Genomic DNA, 27132 nt, shown 5'->3' on the forward strand with positions numbered 1-27132 from the left:
CTCCGGGAACTTAACGACAGAATTAACATGGACTCCAGATGTACAGTAATTGCGAGTTGATAGGGGGACATTACCTCTCGGACAGTTAAGTACAACGTGGACTGGCAACAAAAAGAGGACATTCTCTTGTCATTTCAGTGGCCAGGCAACGTGTGCATATCAAAGGTCCATTTATCAAAGCTACCCTTCAAGCGTGACTTTGCGTCATGTCGTTGAGAGAAGCGCTTTTAGACCTTTTCATGTTGACTCTTCTCGCCCGACAGGCCCTAATTGTGGAGATTTAACTCGCTCAATTTAATAAATTATCACAAATTACCAAGAGTCAACATAGAGTACATTGCAGTCAATTCTAACGGCAGAGAGTGGTGTCTTGTTGGATTAGTATTCTGGACCACCTCCAAAACTAACAATTCAGTCAGAGGATGTGAGCACCCTGTAATGTACATCAATAATCATGTATGCATTGAGTATGTTCAATCATGGAAACACCAGCTACAGAGACACATAATGCTGCAAAACTTGAGAGTATGCTTTATTAAGCTATGCACTGTAGATAGCAATGTATATTTCACTGTGGCCACAGGCCTATTATCAGTAATACAACAACTGCTTCATAATCCACACATGCTTAATGTATCAATGTTTACCGAATTGTTCTACTTTAGGGAAAGGACATAGTATCCCAAAAACTGGTTTAATCAACGTTGTTTCCACATCATTTCAACCCAAAAAATCGATGTGATGAGGTTGAATCAACGCGGAAAACTGATTGGATTTGCAAAAAGTCATCAACATAATAGCATTTCGTATTTTTTTCCACCCAACCTTTAACCTAAATCGAATGACATGGTGACAGTTTTTGTGGATTTCACGTTGAATTCACATTAGTTGACAACTCAACCAAATGTAAATCAAAACTAGACGTTGAAGTGACATCTGTTCCCAGTGGGTTGTTGTGGTTTGTCCTGTATCTGATCCATGTATTGGTTATCAATTGGTCAGGGGGACTGGAGGATCAAACTAGGTTAGCAAGGTTAGCAAATCAAAACGGGACAGGTCCAGCTGTCCTCTCGTCAATACTTCACACTTTATTAACTACTGCATAGAGGATCTGTGTTTGTTCTTAAAGGGCTTTTATAAAGGGCCGTATGTGACTTCAATTGGGTAAAACTTATGTGATTGCTTTTTACCATAAAGTTACTATAGGCCGACGCCAGTGCAAAAGAGTAAACTATCAGTAAAAACATTGACTTTGAAACCCTAATTGCATGAGAGCTTTTGGTTTCTAGCTAGACTTGATTTCTATAAGAGCTACCCTCCCAGGACCACTCCCTATGGAGACCCTTAGTAATATGAAGTGCTGGCACTGCTGCTAACACACTCAGCTACTATTTATCCTAATCAGTGACATCCCTATACCCGGGAATTGTGTTCAAATGAACCCCTAGCTCGCCCCAGAAATAGCACATTAACCGGGACCCCATTTGTCATGGGTAAATTGAGGGTCAGTAAACGTCGCCTGTATATTCTATTGGGGATCCGGGACATGCATCATAACGTTAGGAGAGAATGATAGATGAAGGGTAGCTGTCATACATTTGTCAGCGGGAAAGGAACATTATTTGCTAATTTCCCAAGCTGGGAAATGACAGAGTGCTTCGTTTTCAGACCTTTGGTGAGCAGTTTGGTTTCTGTGTTATTAGTACAAGTCAAGTGTTTTTTTTTCTCCCTATAAGGCTGACTGTAACGAGTGTCATTTATCTGATCTCACAGAGGGCTGCTATGTAACAGACTGGGTCTGGGTGAAGGGTTTTGGATGATGCTGATGATGCCCCATACAGTGAGCATCTCTTGCCAGGTATGAGTTGAGGCTAGACAGCCTTGAAGGCTGATGAATCACAAAGTTTTCTTGTCAAGGTGACAGTATCGACTCCACTGCACCAGAATCTGACAAAATGGCTATACGGCAGTCATTCATCAACATAAGGACAAAGGGGTCATGGGTGATTCACTGAATACTGTTGGAGATCAAGACATGTCAGTCTGGTAGGGGATGGAAAATAAAGGCGTTAATACTGTATGTACCTTCAGAAAGTATTCATACCCCTTGACTTTTTCCACATTTTGTTGTGTTACAGCCCGAACACAAAATTAATAAAAACATATATAATTCTCACCAACTACACATACAGTGGGAAGAATCTGATCTTCGTCTAGGTCCCAACAATAGACAAACACAGTCTGCTTACACTAATAACACACAAACAATTATAATTTTTCATGTCTTTATTGAACACACCATGTAAACATTCACAGTGCAGGTTGGAAAAAGTATGTGAATCCTTGTATTTAATAACAGGTTGACCCTCCTTTGGCAGCAATAACCTCAACCAAACGTTTTCTGTAGTTGCGGATCAGACCTGCACAACGGTCAGGAGGAATTCTGGACCATTCCTCTTTACAAAACAGTTTCACTTCCACAGTATTCTTGGGATGTCTGGTGTGAACTGCTCTCTTGAGGTCATACCACAGCATCTCAATCGTGTTGAGGTCAGGACTGACTGGGCCACTCCAGAAGGCGTACTTTCTTCTGTTCAAGTCATTCTGTTGTTGATTTACTTCTGTGTTTTGGGTTGTTGTCCTGTTGCATCACCTAACTTCTGTTGAGCTTCAATTGGAGGACAGATAGCCTTACATTCTCCTGCAAAATGTCTTGAGAAACTTGGGAATTAATTTTTCCGTCGATGATAGCAAGCTGTCCAGGCCCTGAGGCAACAAAGCAGCCCTAAACCATGATGCTCCCGCCACCATAGTTTACAGTTGGGATGAGGTTTTGATGTTGGTGTGCTGTGCCTTTTTTTCTCCACACATAGTGTTGTATGTTCCTTCCAAACAACACAACTTAAGTTTAATCTGTCCACAGAATATTTTGGAACATCCAGGTGCTTTTTTTAGAGAACTCCAGATGTGCAGCAATGTCTTTTTGGACAGCAGTGGCTTCTGCCATGGTGTCCTCCCATGAACAGCATTCTTGTTTAGTGTTTTACGTATTGTAGACTCGTCAACAGAGATGTTAGCATCTTTAGCTGACAGAGGTTTCTTCTTAACCTCATTGAGCATTCTGTGCTGTGCTCTTGCAGTCATCTTTGCAGGATGGCCACTCCTAGGGAGAGTAGCAACAGTGCTGAAATTTCTCCATTTATAGACAATTTGTCTTACCGTGGACTGACTTTTAGAGATATTTTTGTAACCCTTTCCAGCTTTATGCAAGGCAACAATTCTTAATCTTAGGTCTTCTGAGATCTCTTTTGTTCGAGACATGGTTCACATCAGGCAATGCTTCTTGTGAATAGCAAACTCAAATGTTGTGAGTGTTTTTTATAGGGCAAGAGAGCTCTAACCAAAATCTCCAATCTCGTCTCATTGATTCGACTCCAGGTTAGTTGACTCCTGACTCCAATTAGCTTTTGGAGAAGTCATTAGCCTAGGGGTTCACATACTTTTTCCAACCTACACTGTGAATGTTTAAATGATGTATTCAATATAGACAAGAAAAATACGATAATTTGTGTGTTATTAGTTTATGCACACTGTGTTTGTTTATTGTTGTGAAAAGATGAAGATCAAATCAAATGTTATGTCAAATGTATGCAGAAATCCAGGTAATTCCAAAGGGTTCACATACTTGTTCTTGCCACTGTAATACCCCATCATAACAATGTGAAAACATGTTTTTAGACATTTTTGCTAATTTATTGAAAATGAAATACAGAAATATCTAATTGACATAAATACTCACACTCCTGAGTCAATACTTTGCAGAAGCACATTTGGCAGCAATTACAGCTGTGAGTCTTTCTGGGTACGTCTCTAAGAGCTTTCCACATCTGGATTGTACAACATTTGCCCATTATTCTTTAAAAAATTCTTCAAGCTCTGTTAAATTGGTTGATTGGTTGATCATTGCTAGACAACCATTTTCAGGTCTTGCCATAGATTTCCAAGTAGATCTGTAACTCAGCCACTCAGGAACATTCACTGTTTTCTTGGTGACCAACTCCAGTGTAGGGCCTTGTGCTTTAGGTTATTGTCCTGCTGAAAGGTGAATTAATCTCCCAGTGTCTGGTGGAAAGCAGACTGAAGCAGGTATTCCTCTAGAATTTTGCCTGTGCTTAGCTCCATTCCGTTAATTTTTTATCCTGAAAAACTCCCCAGTCCTTAATGATTTCAAGCATATCCATAACATGATGCAGCCATCACTATGCTTGAAAATATGGGAAATGGTACTCAGTAATGTGTTGTATTGGATTTGTACCAAACATAACACTTTGTATTCAGGACAAAAAGTTAATTGCTTTGCCACATTTGTTGCAGTATTACTTTAGTGCCTTGTTGCAGGATGCATGTTTTGGAATATTGTTATTCTGTAAAGGCATCTTTCTTTTCACTCTGTCTATTAGGTTTTGTGGAGTATTGTGGAGTATTGTGGAGTATTGTGGAGTATTGTGGAGTACTGTGGAGTAACCACAGTGTTGTTGCTCCATCCTCAGTTTTCTCCTATCACAGCCATTAAACTTTGTAACTGTTTTAAAGTCACCATTGGCCTCATGGTGAAATCCCTGAGCAGTTTCCTTCCACTTCGGCAACTGAGTTAGGAAGGATGCCTGTATCTTTGTAGTGACTGGGTGTATTGATACACCATCCAAAGTGTAATTAATAACTTCACCATGCTCAAAGGGATATGGTCTTTGTGGTTGAATCTGTGTTTACCTTACAGATAATTGTACGTGTGGGGTACAAAGATGAGGTAGTCATAAAAAAATGATGTTAAACACTATTATTGCACACAGAGTGAGTCCATGCAACGTATTATGTTACTTGTTAAACAAGTTTTACTCCTGAACTTATTTATGGCTTGCCATAAAAATAGGGTTGAATACTTATTGACTCAAGACCTTTCAGCTTTTCATGTTTTATTAATTTGTAAAAATGTCTAAAAACATAATTCCACTTTGACATTATGGGGTATTGTGTGTAGGCCACTGACCCAAAAAATCTAAATGTAATCCATGTTAACTCCAGGCTGTAACACAACAATATGTGGAAAAAGTCAAGGGGTGTGAGTACTTTCTGAAGGCACTGTATATTGTTAAAAGTAACGCTATCCTACACCGCAAAGCTCACAATTACGAACATTTATGTTGAGTGTTGATATTTACTGTAATGCTTGTCAATCAATCAATCAATCAAATGTATTTATAAAGCCCTTTTCACATCAGCCGATGTCACAAAGTGCTGTACAGAAACCCAGCCTAAAACCCCAAACAGCAAGCAATGCAGATCAAGATGCTATGCATTGTACATGTAATGCAATGAATATTGATGTGTACTTTGACTGACCTCTTTATCCTCACTCAGTTGGACAGAGATCCAAAGTGATATAGTCTTCAAATCTAAAATTAAGCCCTTTGCCGCACTCCAAGCAGAAATGGTTGGCTCTTGACAAAAAAACTGCTGTTCAGTAAACATGGACTCCTTTATCAAAGCACATCAGTCTGGGCCTTGTGCTGTTCAGTCTGTGTATCGGGTCTAACCTTACAGCTCCCCTCCGCCCTTCAGCCCAGACTCTCTTTGAAGTCCCGGATTTGGAGCAGATCAGATACAGAGCCTCCTCACGGTTTCCTCCCCTGCAGGGCAGGGTTTGGTAGCAGCTAGTCAGGGATGGGGTGTGGCCTAGACACACTGTAAGATACACTGTAATCAAAGGCATTCACAGAGGAATGTAAACAATGTCAACATATCTGTATAAGAGGGATTTCCAATGGCATCTCTTATAACCTAAGAGTGTAGTGTAGTAATATGAGCAATGTATAGATAGCTGATGTTGCCATCACTGTTACTCAGTTCCCCTGTCTGTCTCATTACAAGCCTGGTATTTAGCTGTAGCTCCTCATGAGTGACTGAGACACTCGTCACCTAGTTACACAATCTCAGCCAGAGAGCCTTTGTGAACGTGTGCAATGTTTCATGAGAGGAAGGTCCTTTCGTCCAATTAGAGGGCTGACTTGACACACACTTTCCCACTCCTTCGTTTTCAAGCAGTTTGTCAGGTAGACTTTGAGGAGCACACTGTGACATTATTTCACACAGTGGAATCATTAACAGTCCTGGGAAATCCTGCGCTGGAAAATGTATCGAAATAAGTGGCGGCAGATGAGCATGTCTTTTACCGCATTGCATCCCTCTGTAGAATGTATTGCAAGGAGTGGCTTTACACTTTAAAGGATAGTATCGGTACAGGGGTGTTTCTCTATAAGGATGATAGGCCTATTCATTGATTTGGATTTAATTGGCACCTCTATAAATTGTACTGCATTGTTAGATACAGGGGTGGCAGGTAGACTAGCGATCAGAGAGGCGAGCCAGCAACTGGAGGGTTACCAGTTCCAATCCTGGGTCTGACGGGAAAAATCTGGTGGGAAGTGAGCTGGTATCAAATCCTAGATGCCATTGCGTGCCCTTGAGCAAGGCACTTTACTCCACAGAACAACTACTCCACGGGTGCCCAGTGTGACAACCCTCTGCTCCAGCCTGTATATGTAGAGGGGGTTGGAATAAAAGCAGAAGTCAAATATCAGTTGGACCTTGTGTACAATTGATGAATAAAGTGATCTTAATCTTAGATGATGTCTGTTTGGTAACTGTTCTCCATTTTGATATTCCTCACTAAGGCACAGTATTAGTCCTGTGCAGCAAGATAGATGAGGTTTCTCTCCTCCCTCCCCTCTTCACTATGTTCCACACCCAACGGGCTTTAAAAGAACTCCATCCCCATCCCCCTATTCCCCATCCCCATCCCCATCCACACACACCCACCGCCATCACTGCCTTTGATTGAAATTCATCTCAAGTTTATTGAGAAATGAATGAGAGATGCTGCACGGTATTGACTTTGAGAGGAAAACACAACTCATCTTGAATGAGGGGGAAAACGCAGCGGTAATTTAGCCGTCATCGATTTGGCCCCGTCCATGTATTGATCTTCATTTTACAATATTAATTTGTGGCTGCAATCAGCTGTGAAGGGAGGCCATTTGATTTCTGTTGGACGGGAATGTGTTAAAGTCCCCCTCTATGTCCTTTGAGGAGGGTACCAGTCACTTTAGATGTCATCGAAGGGGAGCGAACAGGTGTCTCCACTAATTTCCAATACAGAGATTAAGGGTATTTTGAGAGTATGGAATTGTGAACTGATACAGTACATCCCTTCCATTTAACCTGTGTTAATTACATTTGATCTGTTGCAGATGCAATATCTGGTGGAATTGTAACTGTCGTTTTATCTCGCTGTATGTATCAGCTCAAAGTTCATGAAATTTCAATGAACATTGATTTCTCTCTATTGATTCATCTTACCGGCAGATCTTTGAAATGTTAATTTCCTGCTCAACCTGAGACTCCTGGAGATGGAATAACTCCCTGTTAGCTTGGCTTGGATGGAGAGCATAATGGTCAGTGTTAAATGCACTGGTTTGGTTTGCTTAAGTTAAGTTAAGATTGGTTGGTTTGGTTTGAAGTTGGGTTCTGACTATGCTTCTTTTAGATCTCTCTCCACAGTGGAAATCTACAGTATATTGCTGAACAGCAAGACCTCTAAATGTCTCATGTTATCCCTGCAGCTGTATCACCTGTTTAAGTTCACCTATTTACCTTCAATAACACCGAGTGATATTGGCCTTTTTCATCCCTGTTTGATCCTATTCATGTCAGTAAAATTATGTAATTTCCTGTTGTGATTGTGATACTATCTGTGACCCATATCTGTGTTGCAGCTTTAAGATGATCTCAGGTGCCCATGAGGCTTCAGGTGGATACTATCACAAGTTACAAACTCACTAAAACTTTGTTCACCTTGTTCTGTTTATCTGCTCCCTCTACACCTCAGTATAATCTGTGGTAGAGGGAAAGGAAATAAAGACGTGTAGGACGAGTGGAGATATGCTCCAAGCAGTTAAGGATAATTAGTAATAGCTGGCAAATGGCAACAAGACTAGTATTTATCTCCAGGAAATATAGAGTTGTCGTAATAACCAATAATGGCTGGCAAGAATGCTAGCGCTCTTTGCAAACTTCCATTCCAAGACCACAGACTTAACAATGAACCATTTCCCTTAAATGTACTGCTTTGCCCAAACATTTTCCCCTGTTACTGACTGTTACTGCAAGCCAATACAGTACATGACTTCAGTACACTGCCACATACTGAGAGCATGCAGGCGTATTGCCATATAAGCATTTTCATCTGCCAACGGCAGCCATGTTACATTGCTCCTCTAGAGCGGTTACTCATGTCCTATTTCTAGAGTACATGGAGAAGGAGCAGTAGACCGTGCTCAGATGCATGTTTGGCCATCCACTCTGCATTTTAAGCAAAGACACTGGGCTCGGAGCCTTCTGGAGTGAATGTGTTAGGAGCATGAACGGATGACAGAGTAGATTAAGGGCATTAGATCAAAATAAGATCGGGAAGTACACATGCCAGGGAGAGGAATTCCATTGAAATCCTGCCATAGATTGTGGATGTGTGTGTGTGTGTGTGTGTGTAGTGCTTGAAATTAGATTTGATATGGTCACAGCTGCACACCAACTCATGCATTCAATTTTTTCATTCTGAAACATGACCATTCACTAACTAGAGTGAAGAAATTACTGAAATATTCATCAAGTTTCCACTCAGCTTTTGCATCCAAAGAATGAACTCTGCTGGGCATTTCTTTTTTTTAATCCTGTGCATCCTATTCAAAAGTGACAGTAATTTTGCTTCTTCAGCTGTAAACTATACATCAAATAAAACGCTATAATGATTGGCATGACTTTACTGTTAAGTGCTAAACATTTTATTATGAACACAAAACAATTATAGCTTCTCATAAGTGATGAGGAAAATATGAAGTAGAGCTGAACAAGGTGTTTCAAGCTGAATTGCTAGTTCAGAAGACAAGAACATTTTATCAGTCTATTTCATTCACTCTTCTTTTTCACACACTTTCTTTATTCTCGCTCTTTATAACTGGCAAAGTATTGAAATGCAGCCCTTGCCTTACCTCGCTGTGTCTCTTTCTCTCTAATTATCCGTGAGGTCAGTAGGCAAAATGGGGAAGAAGCCAGGAGATCAATACAAATTATCCCTGAGCAAACCAGTGCTGACAGTTTGAATTGCAGCATATGTTTACCCAAAATCAGGCAATTTATCTTAATATCAGCCGAGTAATGCAGCAGGGGTGAGAGGTCAGACAATCTCTCCACCTCATAATTACCCGCCTCTAAAACAGGAAAGTGGTATTGATTGGCCGCGGGCCGGGAAGCGGTCGTGACTGGAACGTGCCAGCTCCCCCCCCCCCCCCACTCTCCAGCCAGACTTCCACCCAGAGCAGGATTTATGGGATGTGTGTGGAGGGTTTCATGTTTCCTCACCGTGGCTGAGAACCCTCGCAGGGGGGCCAGCTCCCCTCCCTAGTCTACTCCAGCTCTCCTCTCCTCCTTAGCTTACCTCTCACAACACTGCACTGGGCTGGTAGAATGATGGAGATGAAGCTCTTGCTGGCATGCATGCTGGCGGTCCAAGGGCATCCTAGAGTTCAGAGCTACAATATACTAAAGGGTTAGAAGAAGAAGGTGGTGGGAAGTAGGTAAGTTGGGGGTGTTTGAGAGAGTATAGTGGTGTATGTATAGTAAAACGGACCTCAAGTTTGATTGTTAAGAAATCAACCTAAATTATATGGAATTTATTCAGCTCAAATATGATACATACTATAATACAATGTAATCATATATTTAATGTACAGAATGAATACAAGTGCTCAGTATATGTCGTCATCAGTCCTTATAGGATTATTGACAGTTTTTGTCTCTGTGTGTACACGGTCGACTACAGAACTGTCAACTCATCAACTGACAGCACCGTTTAGCTCTAATGCAAGTCTCCATCAGCTGTCAACGTCATTTGCATGAAATCGATAGCAGATGGAGGTCTGTGTCACCAATTTCATTACGCAGGGTTGTTACAAAGATCATCTCCATGATAGATGAGATTGCGACACGTCGACATGCGCTGCTCATGGCCCAGAGTTGCACCCCAATCACAGAACCTTGAGACATGCTTTAATCCATATCTTAAAGAGCAAGAGAGAAGAGACATCTTGTTTACTATCTGTGGTATGTGATGCTCATGTTCTAGGCCCCCTTTCCCCCTAGACGCCATAGTAGTTAAAGTAATTTAGTGTTTTCAAACAGATATGATAGAGAATTAAACGTCAACTATGTTTAAATGTGTATGACATATCAAGATGCTCAAAAAGGTTTTTCAAACTACATCAGGCTGCATTACTTCAGGATTACTATAATTGTAAATACTCCCAAAATACGCATACTTCTCCTTTATTACCCTGGTCTTGTGGTGTAGCTAGCTACTGTATCTGTACCCAGCATGCCGGGCTGCAGTTTTGAGTGTAGTGTGTTGTGCAGTGTAGGCCCCAGCTGAGGCAGAGGGCAGGAGAGCATGATGCATCACCCAGCGAGAGCCTACTGACAGCCGGGGATGATTGATGGCCTGATTATGGAGTGTTTTTTACAGATACACAATTTACATCACACTGGGCAGCGGGGTCTGGCAGGGCTACAACACACACACACACACACACACACACACACACACACACACACACACACACACACACACACACACACACACACACACACACACACACACACACACACACACACACACACACATACATGCATGCGCCTTGCGGTGTGTACAGAAATAACAAAAGAAAGAGGGCAAAATCCCAGCTAGGGCCTTGTCATGTGAGATCAATACCACGGATCAATCCTTTATCATGGAGAAAATGGCGTTCCCTCACGTTCTGAAGCGGACCTTTGTTGTTCCGGGATGCATGATGAGATGTCAAATCAGATTTCCAGGAGTGTATGTTGTGACGGGCGGTGTGTGGTGCGTTTGGTTGTTGGGAGTTCACTTTATGTGGTGAACAGCCCTGTACCTGTCTAGCAACGATTTGGTAGGTTGTGTGTGCGTGTGTGTGGCTCCCTGGTCTGTGTGTCAGTGGCCCTGGCTGTACGTTTGGCGTTTGCGTTTATGTCCTCTTGTGTTCAGCAGGTTCTGCGAGCCTTATTCCGTTAATGCTGAAATTACATGCTGAGTAATGAGTGATGGGCCAAATTAGAGGCTGAACAATGAATAGAGGCAGGCAGCTCTTATTAGTCTCCACAGAAAGCCATTGATTTATGATGTACCGCCGCACTCGTCTGAGTTACTCTGCCGAAAATTATATCTACATTGAGAAGTGATGTTCTCTATTAAGTCGTTCCTTCCCCCGTTACCCCTCCTCCCCCTTCCCTCTCTCCCTCCTCTCTCCTTCCTCCCTCCTGGCCTACGGGTGTACATGATTGTTTAGAATCAGCGAGCGCTGTAAGGAAGCCTTAAATTACCCATTATGACTGTCAGACATAAAACGCCTTAGTCTTACCAAAGTCTGGCTTATGATTCATTTACTTTGTGCCTCTGATTCATAGCCCAATACGGCTCGCTGCTCCAGATTACTATTTGAGGGGTGGGTGAGATTGATCGCTCTGTGTGATCTGCTGTAGTATTTCAGTAGAGCAGCGGGGTGGTACAGTAGGTGCAGCGTTGGAGTGACAGCAACTCACGCTAGATCAATTTGTGGACAAGCCTTTCACAGATTATTAAAGCTTGGTTTGATTAACACACCCCACTATGTCGTTTGCACTCAATATTCCCTAGAAGATAAAAAGAAGAGCGCCCTGTGAGAGATATGAGACCTGCTCTAGACTGATGTACTGCATCATGTCATCATGGCTATTTTGCTAAATTAAAATGTAACTGGATGCAGGGGATTTGTGACACTTGTGGCAGAGTATTCCTACTAGTTGCTGTGCATTGCAGACATTGGTTTATAGAGTAGTTATTTACTTCACTACACATTGTCTAACCATTGGATTTTTTCTTTTTTAGCCCTCAATGAGCCAACCATCGACTATGGATTCCAGAGGCTGCAGAAGGTCATCCCCAGGCACCCGGGTGACCCTGAGAGGTTACCAAAGGTCAGTGTTACATCTCATCTTCACAAAAACAGACAAAACAACACCACAGACACAACAAACCACACCATACACACACCAAAGCTGCTAACCCAACAACACCACAGACACAACAAACCACACCATACACACACCAAAGCTGCTAACCCAACAACATCATCAAAGACCAAGAAACAAAACAACATCAAAAGAAGTTCAAACCTTTTAACCAAATAGAAATACAATAGACAAACACTCTGGTGCCTCCATCTAGCATTGATTTGGGATTGTATTGGTTTAGTGAGAAGCGAGAGAGGGAGGCATGCGTGTGGTAAAATAGCTCAATCAGACATCTTTCCTCTCCAGTAGTCTGTGGAGATGATAATCTCCTGGTCGTCTGGGCCGTCATTACCCCACTCATGTTTCCCTTTCATTCTACACAGCTCCATTTGGTTTAATCTGTTGTTTACATGACTACGCTCGTAAACCCCCCCTGTCTTAGTGTGGCTAATAAGGCCAGGGACACATTATAATGCGTTAGGTCTCACTGCTTTCTTTAGAACTCAGTAAAGGTGTTGAAAGACTCTTTATTTCCAAATGCTCGTGACACTTTTTGGCATATTTCAACATGAAAATGAAAATACATATTTCAGCCATTCTTTGATTCCTTAGTATTTCGATTTACTCTGATAAAATCTATTACTGGGCTCATCTGATTGCGACCCTGCTAATTCCCAATGGGTATAACTGGCATTCCAGTTGCGCCAAGTGTAATATTATGACTGATTAGTTTGCACAGACTCCCTTGGCATGTAGTAAAGTGGTGACCACCTCAGAGTTTTAATATTACCATAAAGCCTTTTAAGACCTTATCTATTAAAGCCCAGCATGCAACACTGCGATATCATTAACGTCCAACGGACAATTTAATAAAGACCAGGCTGTGGGGTGTAGTATGGACACTGGGCTAAGTCAATGGGAAGATATACGACATCGCAGCCAGCAGTCTCTGGTGCACAATATGAAGTGTTTCAATTAGACTTTGGTCCCCGTGGAAAAACAACACCTGGACATGAAATGTAACTCTAATTTCAACAGAACATTTGTAAGACCAAAGGAAAGGTTCACTTAGTTTTTATGGCTGTGAGTTTCTCTCCAAGTCTCCCTGCCCTGGGTATCTGTCTGCACACTCAATAAAGTCAGTACATTTCTGTCAAATCTACAATTTGAATATAACAAGGAATACAGTGATGCATACTTGTTTTACAGCATCCATTTTTTGTTCTTGGAGAACAAAGTGCCTTTTGGTGATAAAACAATCTTTCACTCAGAATCTGAGATGAGTTTCCTCAGTGTGCTTACTTACTTAATATAGCAGGGTCTCCCCCCAGCCCTCACATGGCCCAAGCTCAGAGTGAAATGAAACCCTGCACTTCTAATAAACAATATACATATTTGATTTGCTCTCTAATGGACCCAAATATGGGGTTCAGGGGGCCAAGTAAATGATCCTACAGAGTGATTCATCATTGTTAAGCTTGCCATCTGAGGGTCGCCTCTCGGGTTCAACAGCAAATTCTCAATATAAGAGCCTCAGGCTAGCTAGCATGTACATTGTGAACGAGAAGAGATACGGCGTGAAGAGAACAGCCATTATGGGCTGCAGGTGAAGCGAAGAGACTCTATAAAAAGGAGATAAAGCTGGAGGAGGTGAAGTATGCATTAGCAGAAAGGCAAATCGACACCGGCCCCCCTCCCTCAATGACTTCACCCTCCAGTTGATAATATTATGGCGCTATTGATTTCCACCAGCCTTTTCCCCAGGACCAGTAAGACACGTGGTAATTGTGAGGAGACAGAAAGCCAATATGGGAGTGCTCATGGATTGCAAGGGATGCACGCTAATATTGTTGCTACACCGAGAAAAAAAAGGGGGGAAGTGTGCTCTGATTGAAGTTTACCTTGTAATTTTAAGACAACATTGCAGATGACAGACTGACCCTAAGGGACAAGCAGCGATATAAAAATCCAATGCAGAGTCCAGAGTGAATATGAAAGTAACAAGTGTGAACAGTCAAGTGATGCGAAAGGAGATTAGTTTGTGGGCATGGCGTTAAGTGAACAGAGACTTAGGAATTCACCCTCCTTTTTAAGATCTTGTTATAAAACAATTTTAGATTCCTCCCATAAAAAAATACCATTTATAATACCATTTTGTGCCCTGTGGCAGTAATGGACAAATAGACTGGATATCACATTATAACACACTCAATTTCTCCTTTCTTCTGTAACAAATTAGATTCATTACAAAATTAAAAGCAGAAACCCAATATTGTTTTATTATTACATTGATTGCATTCGCTTTTCTCTTTTTCCCCCAAAATGAACACAAACCTATTCTTTTCCAATTCTTTGTGAAATCCACAAGGAGAAAATAAATATTACAAATGTGTTCATGTCAAGCAATTATCCATGTATTTAAATGAATGTCTATTCTTGTGCTCTTTGAAGTACCTACATCTAATGGCCCTATCCTTCTGAATGTATTCATTACCTCAGGCTAGAGCTAACACAGTAATTGCCTTACAGTTTTATAATGACATTACCACTCCAAGCTACATAACCTGGGCCCCCTTTTATTAACTGTGATAACATAAATACACAATCCTAGCTAATCTACCATGTGGAGAATCACATTTAGACAGGTTTTAGGCTACCGTGTAAAACATGCAATACCTCAACATTTCTCAAGCCTTTGTCAGGTAACAACAGAGTTCATTTGGTGGTTTTAATGGCGTCTAGATCTTGGCTGATCTGTGATCAGTTGTTGAGCATGTGTAAAACGTGTAGAACAAGGAATACCAGAAAAGCTGTCATGCCTTTGTCACAAAACAAGAGATCATCTACGGCTTTAATTGTTTTCAATTTAACATGGTGTTCTGATATGTCTGTCTCCATGACAAGAAAGCCAATTACATTTTATGCTGAAGCAGTATCCAGATTTACATGGAAATGCCCTCAGAACGCCATTCGGTGCTAATCGTATTCACAGCGTGAGCCGATACGCGTGAAAGTGTCTCGTCGGAAACAAAACAAACTCCTTGGTTGATTGGGTATCACACTTCCCATCATCCTCGGATATGACTAGGCTACCACTTAAGCATAGCCCTGCGAGTGAGCTTGGTTAGTTAAGACGCCACGCGGTAAACGACAGATTAAGGATGAGAGGCAATATCGTTTTCTCTCTTTTTTCCAAGCTGTCCTTATGTTGCTGCTGCAAAGTACCATATGGACAAGGATGGAGAGGAGGTTTTCAGAGAATGAAACATGGCTTGCGAACGTGACAGTCTTAATTGCTTTAATTGTTGTTTGCAATTGAGAGGCATGTAGAAGATCTTCAAATATGATAGAATAGATTATTGGTAATTATTAACTGCAGGAAAATGGAAAGAAAAAACACTTTGTCTCACTCATCGAGCAAGAGAGGAATCTGTTCTGCCTGATGAGAACACAGCAAGACAGCTGGTCCTCTCATTTAGTGAACCTGTTTCATGACAACCATAATTCTTTATTTGTATGCAAACTAGATGCATGCAACGTTGAGCATACACACCAATTTCAGAGGTAAATGCTCATTTTAAAGAGAGCCACCCATCCGGTAACTTGGTGGATTAAGCTCTATGTTTCCATAAGAGCATGGCACATGCTAGAAGTGGCTTCTACAGCATTTCATCTTGATAAATCAAGGATTTTAGGAAGATATGGCTCTTCAGGATGAAAGGAGGCCCATACACACTCCATACACGCTCCATACGCGCTGCCTTGGAAACGCAGGCCAAGTCTTGGAGGCCGCTGTTTGAAGGCGCGATGGCTGTGTTTACATTCATTTACGGCAGCTGCCGTCTTAATCCCAGATTGCTATTGCCAAGTGATGGAACACTTCACACAAATGACTGAGGCCCGCGAAGGAAAACACGCAATGTGGGAAGACAACAAGCGCCATCTGAGATGTTTCCAGTGACAGATTTGCATCGCTTTTAACCGGGGTTCTGACGGAAAGTCAACATACTGCTGCAATACAGCAGGTGACAGTAAAGAAGCATTCAAATAAAACACCACGGCAATAGCTCAAGCGTGTCTTTGTGAGAATAAATGCTCCTAAGTGGAGGAGATGCTTTTCCTAACATATTGCTTGGAGCATCACACTAAACAAAGCAGTGCCGTGCTCCATGAATGATTTCATTAAGTGCTCAATTCAAAGAGCAGATAAAAGCACACTAACACGCTCTATTCTGAAGTAGAGCAGGGAACAGGATCCAGGGCCAACTCCTTCTCAGTGTTAAGAACCAAAGCAACATGGCTAATCCTTATTGGTGAAGCAGGGACAAGCATGCAGACATGGATAAGAATACATCCCATGCATCCATGTCCCCGAGGCACAAGCACCCAGACTCTCGCTGGATGGGAAGTCATTTGTGAAGTCCTTTACAACAGCCAGTCAAAGAGGTTAATTGAAAAATGTCTTAATGTCATTACGGCAGAACTAGATTAACCCAAGCTAATTCACTTTATTGTTCTGAAGAAAGGAGACTCCAGTGCTGAACTCTTGTGCAAACGCGAGCCCAGAATTAGAGGGTGAGGTGTTGTTTTTAAGGCCTACGCTGGTTTAATTAAGAGATGGGACATTATTCATTGTTCCCAGTGGTTCTAGGAAGAGTTGGTGCCTCTCAATACAGGGTCATTTTTATTTACCCACCTAACAAATACCTCTTATTGCATGTGTAAAAATAATGACTCTTATTGTTACATTCCATGTCATGGTGTTTGTTGAACAGTGTCATTGAGCATAGTCTGTCATCAGCATTTCAATAATGTCTGTCTTTCCTATTTTTTTAATCAGGAGGTATTGCTGAAGAGAGCAGCTGACCTTGTTGAAGCATTGTATGGGATGCCCCACAATAACCAGGTATGCAGATTGACAGACACACACACGTCTTACAGACAAACGAAGCTACCATAATGGATGACTGAGGGAGAGCAGCTCTTAACTTCTCCCTCCATGTTTCACAGGAGATCATTCTGAAGAGGGCAGCGGACATAGCGGAGGCCCTGTACAGCGTTCCCCGTAACCACAACCAGATCCCCTCCCTCGCCAACACAGCCTCCCACGGCATGATGGGAGTCAACTCCTTCAGCAGCCAGCTAGCCGTCAACGTGTCCGAGTCCCAGGGAAACGACCAGGGTAAGTGGAACTTATGCTTAGTGGTCAAGAATCATTCACAGTCAGCTAAGTAAGTCATGAATTAAAGAATAAATTAATCCTATAGACCTCGAACCACCCCATCCTCCTCTTCCTCTTCGTCGGTAGGCTACAGCCGGAACACTAGCAGTGTGTCTCCACGAGGGTACATCACCAGCAGCACCCCACAGCAGTCCAGCTACAACACCGTCAGTAACAGTATGAATGGCTACGGGAACTCTGGCATGTCCAACCTGGGAGTTTCCAGCTCCCCTGGGTTCCTCAACGGATCCTCTGCCAACTCTCCATATGGAAGTGAGTAGAGCTGCCATCTCAGACTTGTTCAGGAGGGAGCAAAGTTACACAATGTTCAGATGTAAATGTATTGTGTAGGGCAGTTATACTTGTCTGTCAGGTAGCGAATCAGAATCATGTTAGACTCAATTCTTTACATTTCTATAGGCAATGTTCTGAACGTTTCACCTCACTGAATACAGCCCAGTTTAGTCCGATAGCATGTTCTTACCCCCCCCCCCCCCCCCACCCCCCCCCACCCCCACCCCGCCCCCATATCTTGTGTGCAGTTAAACAAAAGAGCGCCTTCGCCCCTGTGGTCCGACCCCAGGCCTCCCCACCCCCTTCCTGCACCAGCGCAAATGGCAACGGACTGCAAGGTGAGCCCCCCTCACCCCCTCATCCCTTCCCTTCGGACTACTGGGCAGATACCGCGGCTCATGCCTCTGTCCGGTTTGGTGAGGGACTAATCATTACAAATATGCATTTTAACAGGCTGCAATTTATTATTTACACCTTTGAGGTTACATTCAAATACACAAGCAAGCATGAGGGCACACACATGTACACACACACACACACACACACACACACACACACACACACACACACACACACACACACACACACACACACACACACACACACACACACACACACACACACACACACACACACACGTACACACACACGCACATAAGCAGACATGCAAACACACCACACACACAACCCATCCAGTATAGCAAATTATATATTCCAAGATCTAAGGACAACACCTTCCCAGAATCATTTTAGTAATTATGTTTATTAGGTTTTGTGTGTGTCATGACCAACATGATTGCTTTGAAAACAAGCTTAGCCGTAGTGTGCGCCCCAAGATTAATAACATTGAGCTTAATGAAGTGGGAAATTAAAGTTCATCTTGCTACACGATCATACTTATTAATACATGTTGTGCAGAAATTAATGAGCAATGCCTTGCCATCATCTGTGCTGGCAAACTTAAAAGCATTCCAACCATGACACTACAAATACTCAATGATTTTTCATCCTGGCACTTTACTAGCCACCTAATTGTTCAAAATGTGTGAAATACTGAGTATATTAACTCTCTGTATAAGCTAGAGTTGCTAATGATATCCTAGCAGATGGTCTGGGTAAAAGAATGGAAACTACCTTTGATCTCTGTCTAAGCTTGTGGATAATGATTTTGAAATAGGAGTAGTGTAGTGACTGTGGAAATAAGAGTGTAATGCAGTGGCTCCATCTTCAGTATGGAGAATGGTTGGGTCTGAGGGGAGTCTGATCAGTCTGAGGGGAGTCAGATCAGTCTGAAGGGAGTCAGCTGAGTCTGAGGGGAGTCAGCTGAGTCTGATGAGTCTGAGGGGAGTCAGCTGAGTCTGAGGGAGTCAGCTGAGTCTGAGGGGAGTCAGCTGAATTTGAGGGGAGTCAACTGAGTCTGAGGGGAGTCAGCTGAGTCTGAGGGGAGTCAGGTGAGTCTGATCAGCCTGAGGGGAGCCAGCTGAGTCTGAGGGGAGTCAGATCAGCCTGAGGGGAGTCAGTTGAGTCCTTAAGTGACGAAGGTGGGGGTTGTAGCACAGCATTGTGGGTAGTGGCCGTGTTGTTGTTCCATGTTCGGCAGGGCCGTCTCTCCTTGGAGTCTGGTTCACTGTTTGCCATTACCTCAACACCAGGAGGAATATCACACGTAGCCACGCTGGCCTGCTGGGGCCTGAAATGTCAGAGCAAGAGGGAGGCTTTTAAAACTATCCTGTTAGAGAGGTTTGCACTCAGACATGCACAGACACACCACACATACACACGCACGCACATCACACAGGCGCACATGCACACATACACACAGTCTCACATACAACATCATAACTTAACATCTGTTTTAAAGTTACAAGATGTAAATAGCTAAATGTTTTGCTTATCCAATTGAATACATTGGAAAGGGTGAATTTGCTAAATACAATTTCTCTCTCTCTCTTTTCCAGCTATGTCCGGTCTGGTTGTACCTCCAATGTAAATGCACTTTCATCGTCTCAAGCACCAATCTTCTCACCACGATACAGGACACCCCTTTATCACACAGCAAAGACACTGGCGTAATCTAAAATACTGAGGATATAGTCAACATCTTATTCTGTTTTTAATGAAGATAAAAACATGATTTTCTTTTAAAAGACTATTTCAAGAGTTAAGATTTGGACATTTGGACAAAGCATTTCATTAGGAACTCAACAATTGTAGCTTTTTTTGCTCATTTTTTTCTCCATTTGATCAACCTGGAAGAAGACAAAGGACGATGGAGTGTACGTTTTGCATACCTATCGGGTTGAACTTGGGCTTTGTCCAGTGAACCATATACTGGAAGAAACTCTGTGGACTCATCATTTGGTTTTAATGTAAACACTGATGTACATTTACCTATGAACTTGTTTGCCTCAGAAAATGTTTTTTGTTTTAACTCTCTTTCAATAGATTCACAATTGTGTGTCTTTATAATGTGACTTTTTTGTATTTTTATGTGTGAGAAAATACAGTGGGGCCAAGAAGGTTTAAGATTTTCAACTGGAAAATATATGAGATATATAATGTAGAAATCAATCATAAAATACAGCAAATGCAAGTAAATGGGTGCGGCTGGGTGGGTGGGTAAGATTGTGTCATGTTTCATTCATACATCTTAAATTAAATTAGTAATTTATTGTAGCTAGAAATTCATCTTCGAAAGTGAAAATTATCTTGGATTCAACAAGTACACTGGCGTACGTAGAACGCCTGGCTAGAGCTTCCTTTTAAGCAAGTGTGTTTTGCCACGTTTAATTTGACTTTTTTGCTAGCACTGTATATTAATGCATTCCTAGGCTACTGTGAAGTCTGTTTCTTGTTGAAGAGGGCCATCCTCTTCCTTCTAGCTCCAAATCCCCTTATGTGTTTTATATGTGGTTATAAACTTGTAGACTATTGTGATATTGCCAAAATTGTGCTAAATATTTATGCATCTGTCTTTTTTCCATGTTATTTTAGATCAACAACATTTAAAGCAAAATTAAACTCCATCTAAAATGGAAAGTAGTTCATTGTCATATTTCCGTTCCAATACACACTTGCGCTCACTTGAGGGAAATTTTGTAACATATCAACTATAAATATTGTATTTATCTCTGATATTTTGTATATTGCTTTTCATTATGTATGTATTAATTGTCATGCCCTTAATAGTGATGCAGCACAGAATTTCAGCCAAGAACTGTTGCCTTCATGTTTTTTTTGTATTTGATAAAATGCAATGTCCATATATTTCACATGTATCTTCAAAGTTTTGTTACTCTGTCAAGACTCTCTGTCCATTTTTTAAAAGGGAAGTCAAACTTCATTGTTTATTTTTATATTGATTTTAAATTATCTATACAGACCATTTTTGGAGAAAACTTTGTTGGTTGTATTGTCAAATAAATAGTTTGTGACCCATATGATAGTTGTTAAGATACAATAGAAACAATGTGCATGAGGGACAACCTTGGAGGAAGGGACTCCATTTGTGGTAGTATTTTCTTTCTGTTTTGTAGAATGTATACAAGTCACTTTTACTCACCACTTATGACTCTGCCACATAGCTTAAATGTGTTTACAGGGAACAAAAATTCAAAATGTCAACATTTGGAATGGAAACAGAAATGAAAAAGTCATGTTTTATTAAAATTTTCAGTAAAAAAAAAACAAAAAAAACTTGCAACTGCCTGTGGATTTCTTCAGTTGTTATCTTTACCTGAAATACGACAGCAAAAGACAATGATAAAATACACAGAACACTTTTGTACATGAAACCTTGGATTGCCCCTGTAAGAACCAGGGATGTCCACTCTCTCCATGGTAGTTTCTAGCCTTTTCGATTCAGAAACAGGTTGCAACAGGAAGCTGGGCCAATAGAACAGAACTGCACACAGATTTATTTTGACAATTTTTGGGGAAGATTAGAAATACGTTTTAAAAGAAACGTAAAACGTATTTCCAATCTTCCCTAAATAGTCAACAACAAATCTGTGTGCAGTTCTGTTTTACTCTATTGACACAGCAATTTGACTTTGAGGCACATTCATATTGATCTTTATATCGGCATCGCTCTCTACTGCCATGCTTTAAAATAGCCTGTTAAATGCATTGTAGCCTTTCATAAATGGCGTGAGCTTTTTATTCAAAGCACCCTAAAGAGGCTCCATTAAAATCCCTCATTTCATTGCATTAGGCCGCCTAGTTAATAAAGAATCAATACATTGAAAGAGCAAGGTTATCCTTTGTCTATAAGGGGTTGGTATTGTTTTGAAACTCATAGTTTGAACGCTGAAAGGGGGCCCTGTGAAATCTATACTCATCAAGTGGGTCAAACAGAGATAGAGAAGCGACGGGGAAGAATAGCGCCTCTCCTGTAAAACAACTAAACATCTTATCTGGCTTTCTGAGTGGTCCTGGAGACCAGGTCACAAAATGTCAATTTCTCATCAAGGCAACAGTGTCCATGACCATCTCACCCTATAATCACGTTTAAGTGAATGCAAGTTGAGCAGGAATCAGCGAATCCCAGCTTATTATGCCAGCGGAATGCATAGATGTCATGGCACATAAGATAATGCAGGTGATGCTGATAGTGTGAGGTCAGATACACCAGAGAATGATACAATTTTCAACTGCGATCGCTGTGTGCGTCAAGAGATTCCCTCGTTAATCTGACGTGTCTGATAACAATAGTCACATACCTGCTTCCTGATACAGTATTATCTGTTTCTGGCCTTTTTTTTCTTCAAAAATGTAAAAACCTAGTTAAAAGGAAAAACTGAATCCATCTATTCCATATAAACATTTGTTATAATTTCTAGTCTTAGCATACATTAAGTGTTATATTTACAGTATGTCTGGGATGGGCAACTTTGATGGGGGTGGGGCCTCAAAAAAACGGAACTCATCATATGGGCCGCAGTGGCTCATGGGTCGAAATTGCACCTTATGTATTCTATTATTCTAACTCTCAACAGCAAGTTGAGACCCTGACTGGCCTACAAAAGGGGGGCCGCGGGCTGCCAGTTGCCCATCCCTTATCTATGTCTATCAATGAACAATGATTTAATGTGCATGTGAGACCTTTAATAGGATAACAAACATAGTAAGCAAGCATTTTGGTGCATGCCAAGTAATGCCAGGCAGGAATATACTAATGCTTGGAAATCCAACCAGGCTCTCTCTGTACCAAAAGCCAGTCCATAGCCACAACACTCAATCATAGTGAGAGCCTCTTTATTGGAGAACTCTAATGGCCTGGCCGCCCTCCACCATGCTCTTAATGTGTGCATTCAATATTTATAAATCCTGAGTCAATAACGCCCTATAACCAGGGCCTGACAGACACTCACACTCTCCAACACAGGCTGGGGTCAAGAGGTCATGCAATCAAAGGAGGCCAAGGCTCACCACATCCATACAGTATGTTGCTACTCTTATCAATACTTTCCTCAGTAGTGGTTATCTGTCAAAGGAGAGAAATCTTAACAGCTCACATATTGTTACATTTTAAAATACCCCCTCTTCATTACACAAATAAGAAGGTAACGTTGAATATATCTATTCAATGTTTATGAACTGACTATTTCATTTGCTACTACTGACACAGCTCCTGTTGTTCTAGATATTTTGTCTCTACCATTGCTTTATTCCTCTCAGATGTGGTTGCCTCAGATGCTATACCTGGCCATATCACTGCAATGTTCCTATAGTGTTCAGGTGAAAGATTGCACTCCAGTGATAGCGCCACACAAAAGCCTGCCTGGACAATGAGCCAGTCAATGGAGAGATCCAGTTGAAAGAGTCACAATGGCTGTGCATGCTGGGAATTGGGCTGGACGATATAAAGGAATGAAACCTTCATTGAGGCCATGGAGAACAAGCATTCAGAAAAGGGGTTTTGTTCGGTCTTTATCAATCCACAGTTTCCCATGAGGAAAAACAATTCAAAATGACCTTAAAAGAGAATATTGCCTTACACATATTCAGGTGCTTATATGTTCACTTTCAGGGGTACTGATGTAATGGCTTTGTAGCCTCATGTGTATAATATCAAGATGTTCATTTATACAGTAAATATTATTCAACCTGGGATTTGAACGCACAACCTCTTGGTTCACAGAATCCCGGCATTCTTCCTGCTACGCCACCATGTATATGTCAATGAATGATTTCACCTGTATTCCTACACTTTGACTTCAAAGTAAATCTCAGTTTTGTAAAAAATACACTCAAGAAAAACTAGTATTTATCATTGTGATTCAGAAGTAACATTAAAAGGTCCAATGCAGCTGTTTTTATCTCACTGTGATTGTTTTCAATTAATATGGTCAAAAAGAAACAAAAACAGCTTCTTAGCAAAGATACATTTCTCAAGCAAGAATTTTCCCGGGAGTGGTTGGAGTTGGGCGAGGAAAACTGTTATTGGTCTATTCATTCATTCATTTACCACCTGGTGATGTCACCAGGCAGGCCACAAAAATCCATCATACCAAAACAGGCTGAAATTTCAGGCGGTCTTTTCAAACAGCTCTTACACTAAAAGGGCATTATCATAATTTTCACAAGTTCACAGTATTATTCTATCAATCAATCAATTAAATTGTATTTGTCACATGCTTCATAAACAACAGGTGTAGACTAACAGTGAAATGCTTACTTACGGGCTCTTCCCAAAAACACAGAGAGAAAAATAGAAACATTCTTGAAAAATAATAACATGAGGAATAAACACACAATGAGTAACGGTACCATGGCTATATACACAGGGTACCAGTACCGAGTCGATGTGCTGGGGTACTAGGTCATTTAGGTAGATATGTCAATTTAGGTTGGGGTAAAGTGACTGGGCAACATGATAGATAATAAACAGCAGCAGCGTATGTAATGAGCAAAAAGGGTCAATGCAGATAGTCTGGGTAGCTATATGGTTAACTATTTAGCAGTCTTATGTCTTGGGGGTAGAAGCTGTTAAAGGTCCTGTTGGTTCCAGACTTGGTGCATCGGTACTGCTTGCCATTCAACAGCAGAGAGAACAGTCTATGACTTGGGTGGCTGGAGTCTTTAGACAATTTTTCTTTTACACCGCCTGGTATAGAGGTCTTGGATGGCAGGGAACTCGGCCCCAGTGATGTACTGGGCCATACGCACTACCCTCTGTAGCGTCTTGTGGTCAGATGCCAAGCAGTTGCCATACCAACCATTGATGCAGCCAGTCAAGATGCTCTCAATGGTGCAGCCAAATATTTTCAGCCTCCTAAGGCATTGTCGTACCTTTTTCACGACTGTGTTGGTGTGTGTGGACTGGTACTCTATACCCTATGTCAGTGATATTCAAAGGAGCTGATCGTGGACTACAGGAAACAGAGGGGCGAGCACGCCTCCCATCCACATCAATGGGGCCACAGCGGAGCGGATTGAGAGCTTCAAGTTCCTCGGTGTCCACATCACTAAGGAATTAACATGGTCCACACATACAGTTGTGAAGAGGGCACATCAGTGCCTCTTCCCCCTCAGGAGGCTGAAAAGATTTGGCATTGGCCCTCAGAGCCTCAAAAAGTTGTACAGCTGCACCATTGAGAGCATATTGACTGGTTGCATCACCACTTGGTACAGCAACTGCAAGGCACGCGACTGCAAGGTGTTACAGAGGGTGGTGAGTACGGCCCAGTACATCACTGGGGCCAAGCTCCCTGCCATCCAGGACCTCTATACCAGGCGGTGTCAGACGATATTGTCAAAGACTCCAGCTACCCAAGCCATAGACTATTCTCTCTGTTACCGCAAGGCAAGCTGTACCAGTGCACCAAGTCTGGAACCAGCAGAACCCTGAACAGCTTCTACCTCCAAGCCATAAGACTACTAAACAAGACTGCTAAATAGCTAATCAAATTACGACCTGAGTTGACCTTTTTTTGCACTAAGTCTCTTCCATTGACCCTGCACACACACATGCAGTACTTCCACTGACATCCCAACACACACCTACGCACACACCACATACGCCACATAGGCTGCTGCTACTGTCTATTATCGATTCTGTTGCCTAGTCACTGTTGGAAGACCTGCTGTAACAGTGCCTCAGCGACCTGGAGAACAGTAAGGAGACCAGAGAGGGGGATAAAACGGCAAGATTTGGAAAATCTGACCACAACAACCATAACAGTGGTGAAACCATCAGAAAGGGGAAGATCAGCAACAAAATCTATGGACAGATTGGACCAAGGCCGCTGAAGCACGGGAACGAGTTTCCCTGCTGGAGCGTGCCGGGGAGATTTGGATTGGGTACATATGGAGCATGAATTGACATAGTGGGTGACGTCCTGCGCCAAGGTGGGCCACCCGTAATTCTTGGAGAGGGATTGGATGGTGCGGGTGATACCTGGGTGTCCAGCGGCAAGGGATGTATGTGCCCAGGTCAACAGCCGATCTCTCACCCCCGTGGGGACGTAGATGCGTTCTGGAGGGCAGGTGGCAGGAGCGGGTTCCCTCTCCAGAGCCTGGCGGATGTCCACATCTATGTCCCAAAACACAGGGCCAACGATACGGGAGGACCGATTGATGGGCTGGTGGGCTCTTACAGGACTCTCAACCGGCGTGGAACCACAGGGTATGGGAAAGCAGGTCCTCCAACAGCCCGGTTCTAGGCGGTGATTTTCATGCTCGACCATGATAAGGTGGGGTTGTGACGCTGGAGCCACAGAAGTTGGAGGATTACCTTGTGTACGGGTAAGGTGGTGATGAAGGGGAGGTTTCCTGGTGTATGGGTCCTACAGTGAGGGTGAGTGGTGCGGTGATGCGCGTAATTGTGCCAGATGCCAATGGTCGCGTATCTAGGGCATGGACAGGAAAAGGAGAGAAGAGCGGGGTATGAGGTTAAGTTAAGGGAGGAGGCGAGGGCCTGGTCGATTAAGTTCCCAGCGGCACCAGAGTCCACTAGAGCTGTAGAGACAACACTTGAGGGACAGCCAGCCAGTGAAATAGGAACCATAAAGGGTTTGGTGGAAAACGATGATAATGGAATACTCACGCCTACCCTGGGAGATGTAAGGTCACAGGGCTGTCCCTCTGCTCTAGTGGACCCTGGGTTAGGACGCACTGGACACCGCTGAAGCTGGTGCTCCTCCTGGCCGCAATAGAGACCGAGCCCCAGCCATCTCTGGCGACGCTGCTCTGTCGCGGAGAGGTGTGTGGCCCCTACCTCCATGGGTTCAGGCTCTGCCTCAGGACAGCCAAAGGAGGGAGGCGAGTGGCGAGGTGGACACCGGCGCTCCCAAAGAAGGTTATCCAGATGGATGGTCATCGAGATGAGAGCGTACAAGGATAGGTTGTCATCCCGACATGCCAACTCCATCTGGACCTCCTCGCGTACACCACTGTGGAATAGAGTGCAGAGCGCCGGCTCAATCCATCCACCTCAG

General features: G+C 42.5%; 1 protein-coding gene across 2 annotated transcripts in view; it reads left to right on the top strand.

Moving 5' to 3' along the window:
- Positions 1-19682, top strand: part of LOC120017934 (transcription factor COE3-like) — a 70530-nt gene extending 50848 nt beyond the window's left edge. For both annotated transcript variants that reach the window (XM_038960889.1, XM_038960890.1), the window contains exons 11-16: positions 12053-12141; positions 17018-17083; positions 17188-17359; positions 17486-17671; positions 17941-18030; positions 19651-19682. In XM_038960889.1, coding sequence (XP_038816817.1) covers positions 12053-12141; positions 17018-17083; positions 17188-17359; positions 17486-17671; positions 17941-18030; positions 19651-19682 — 635 coding nt within the window. The remainder of the gene's footprint in view (positions 1-12052; positions 12142-17017; positions 17084-17187; positions 17360-17485; positions 17672-17940; positions 18031-19650) is intronic.
- The last annotated feature ends 7450 nt before the right edge of the window (positions 19683-27132 follow it).

This window comes from Salvelinus namaycush, chromosome 22, assembly GCF_016432855.1.
Source record: "Salvelinus namaycush isolate Seneca chromosome 22, SaNama_1.0, whole genome shotgun sequence".
Lineage (NCBI taxonomy): Eukaryota > Metazoa > Chordata > Actinopteri > Salmoniformes > Salmonidae > Salvelinus > Salvelinus namaycush.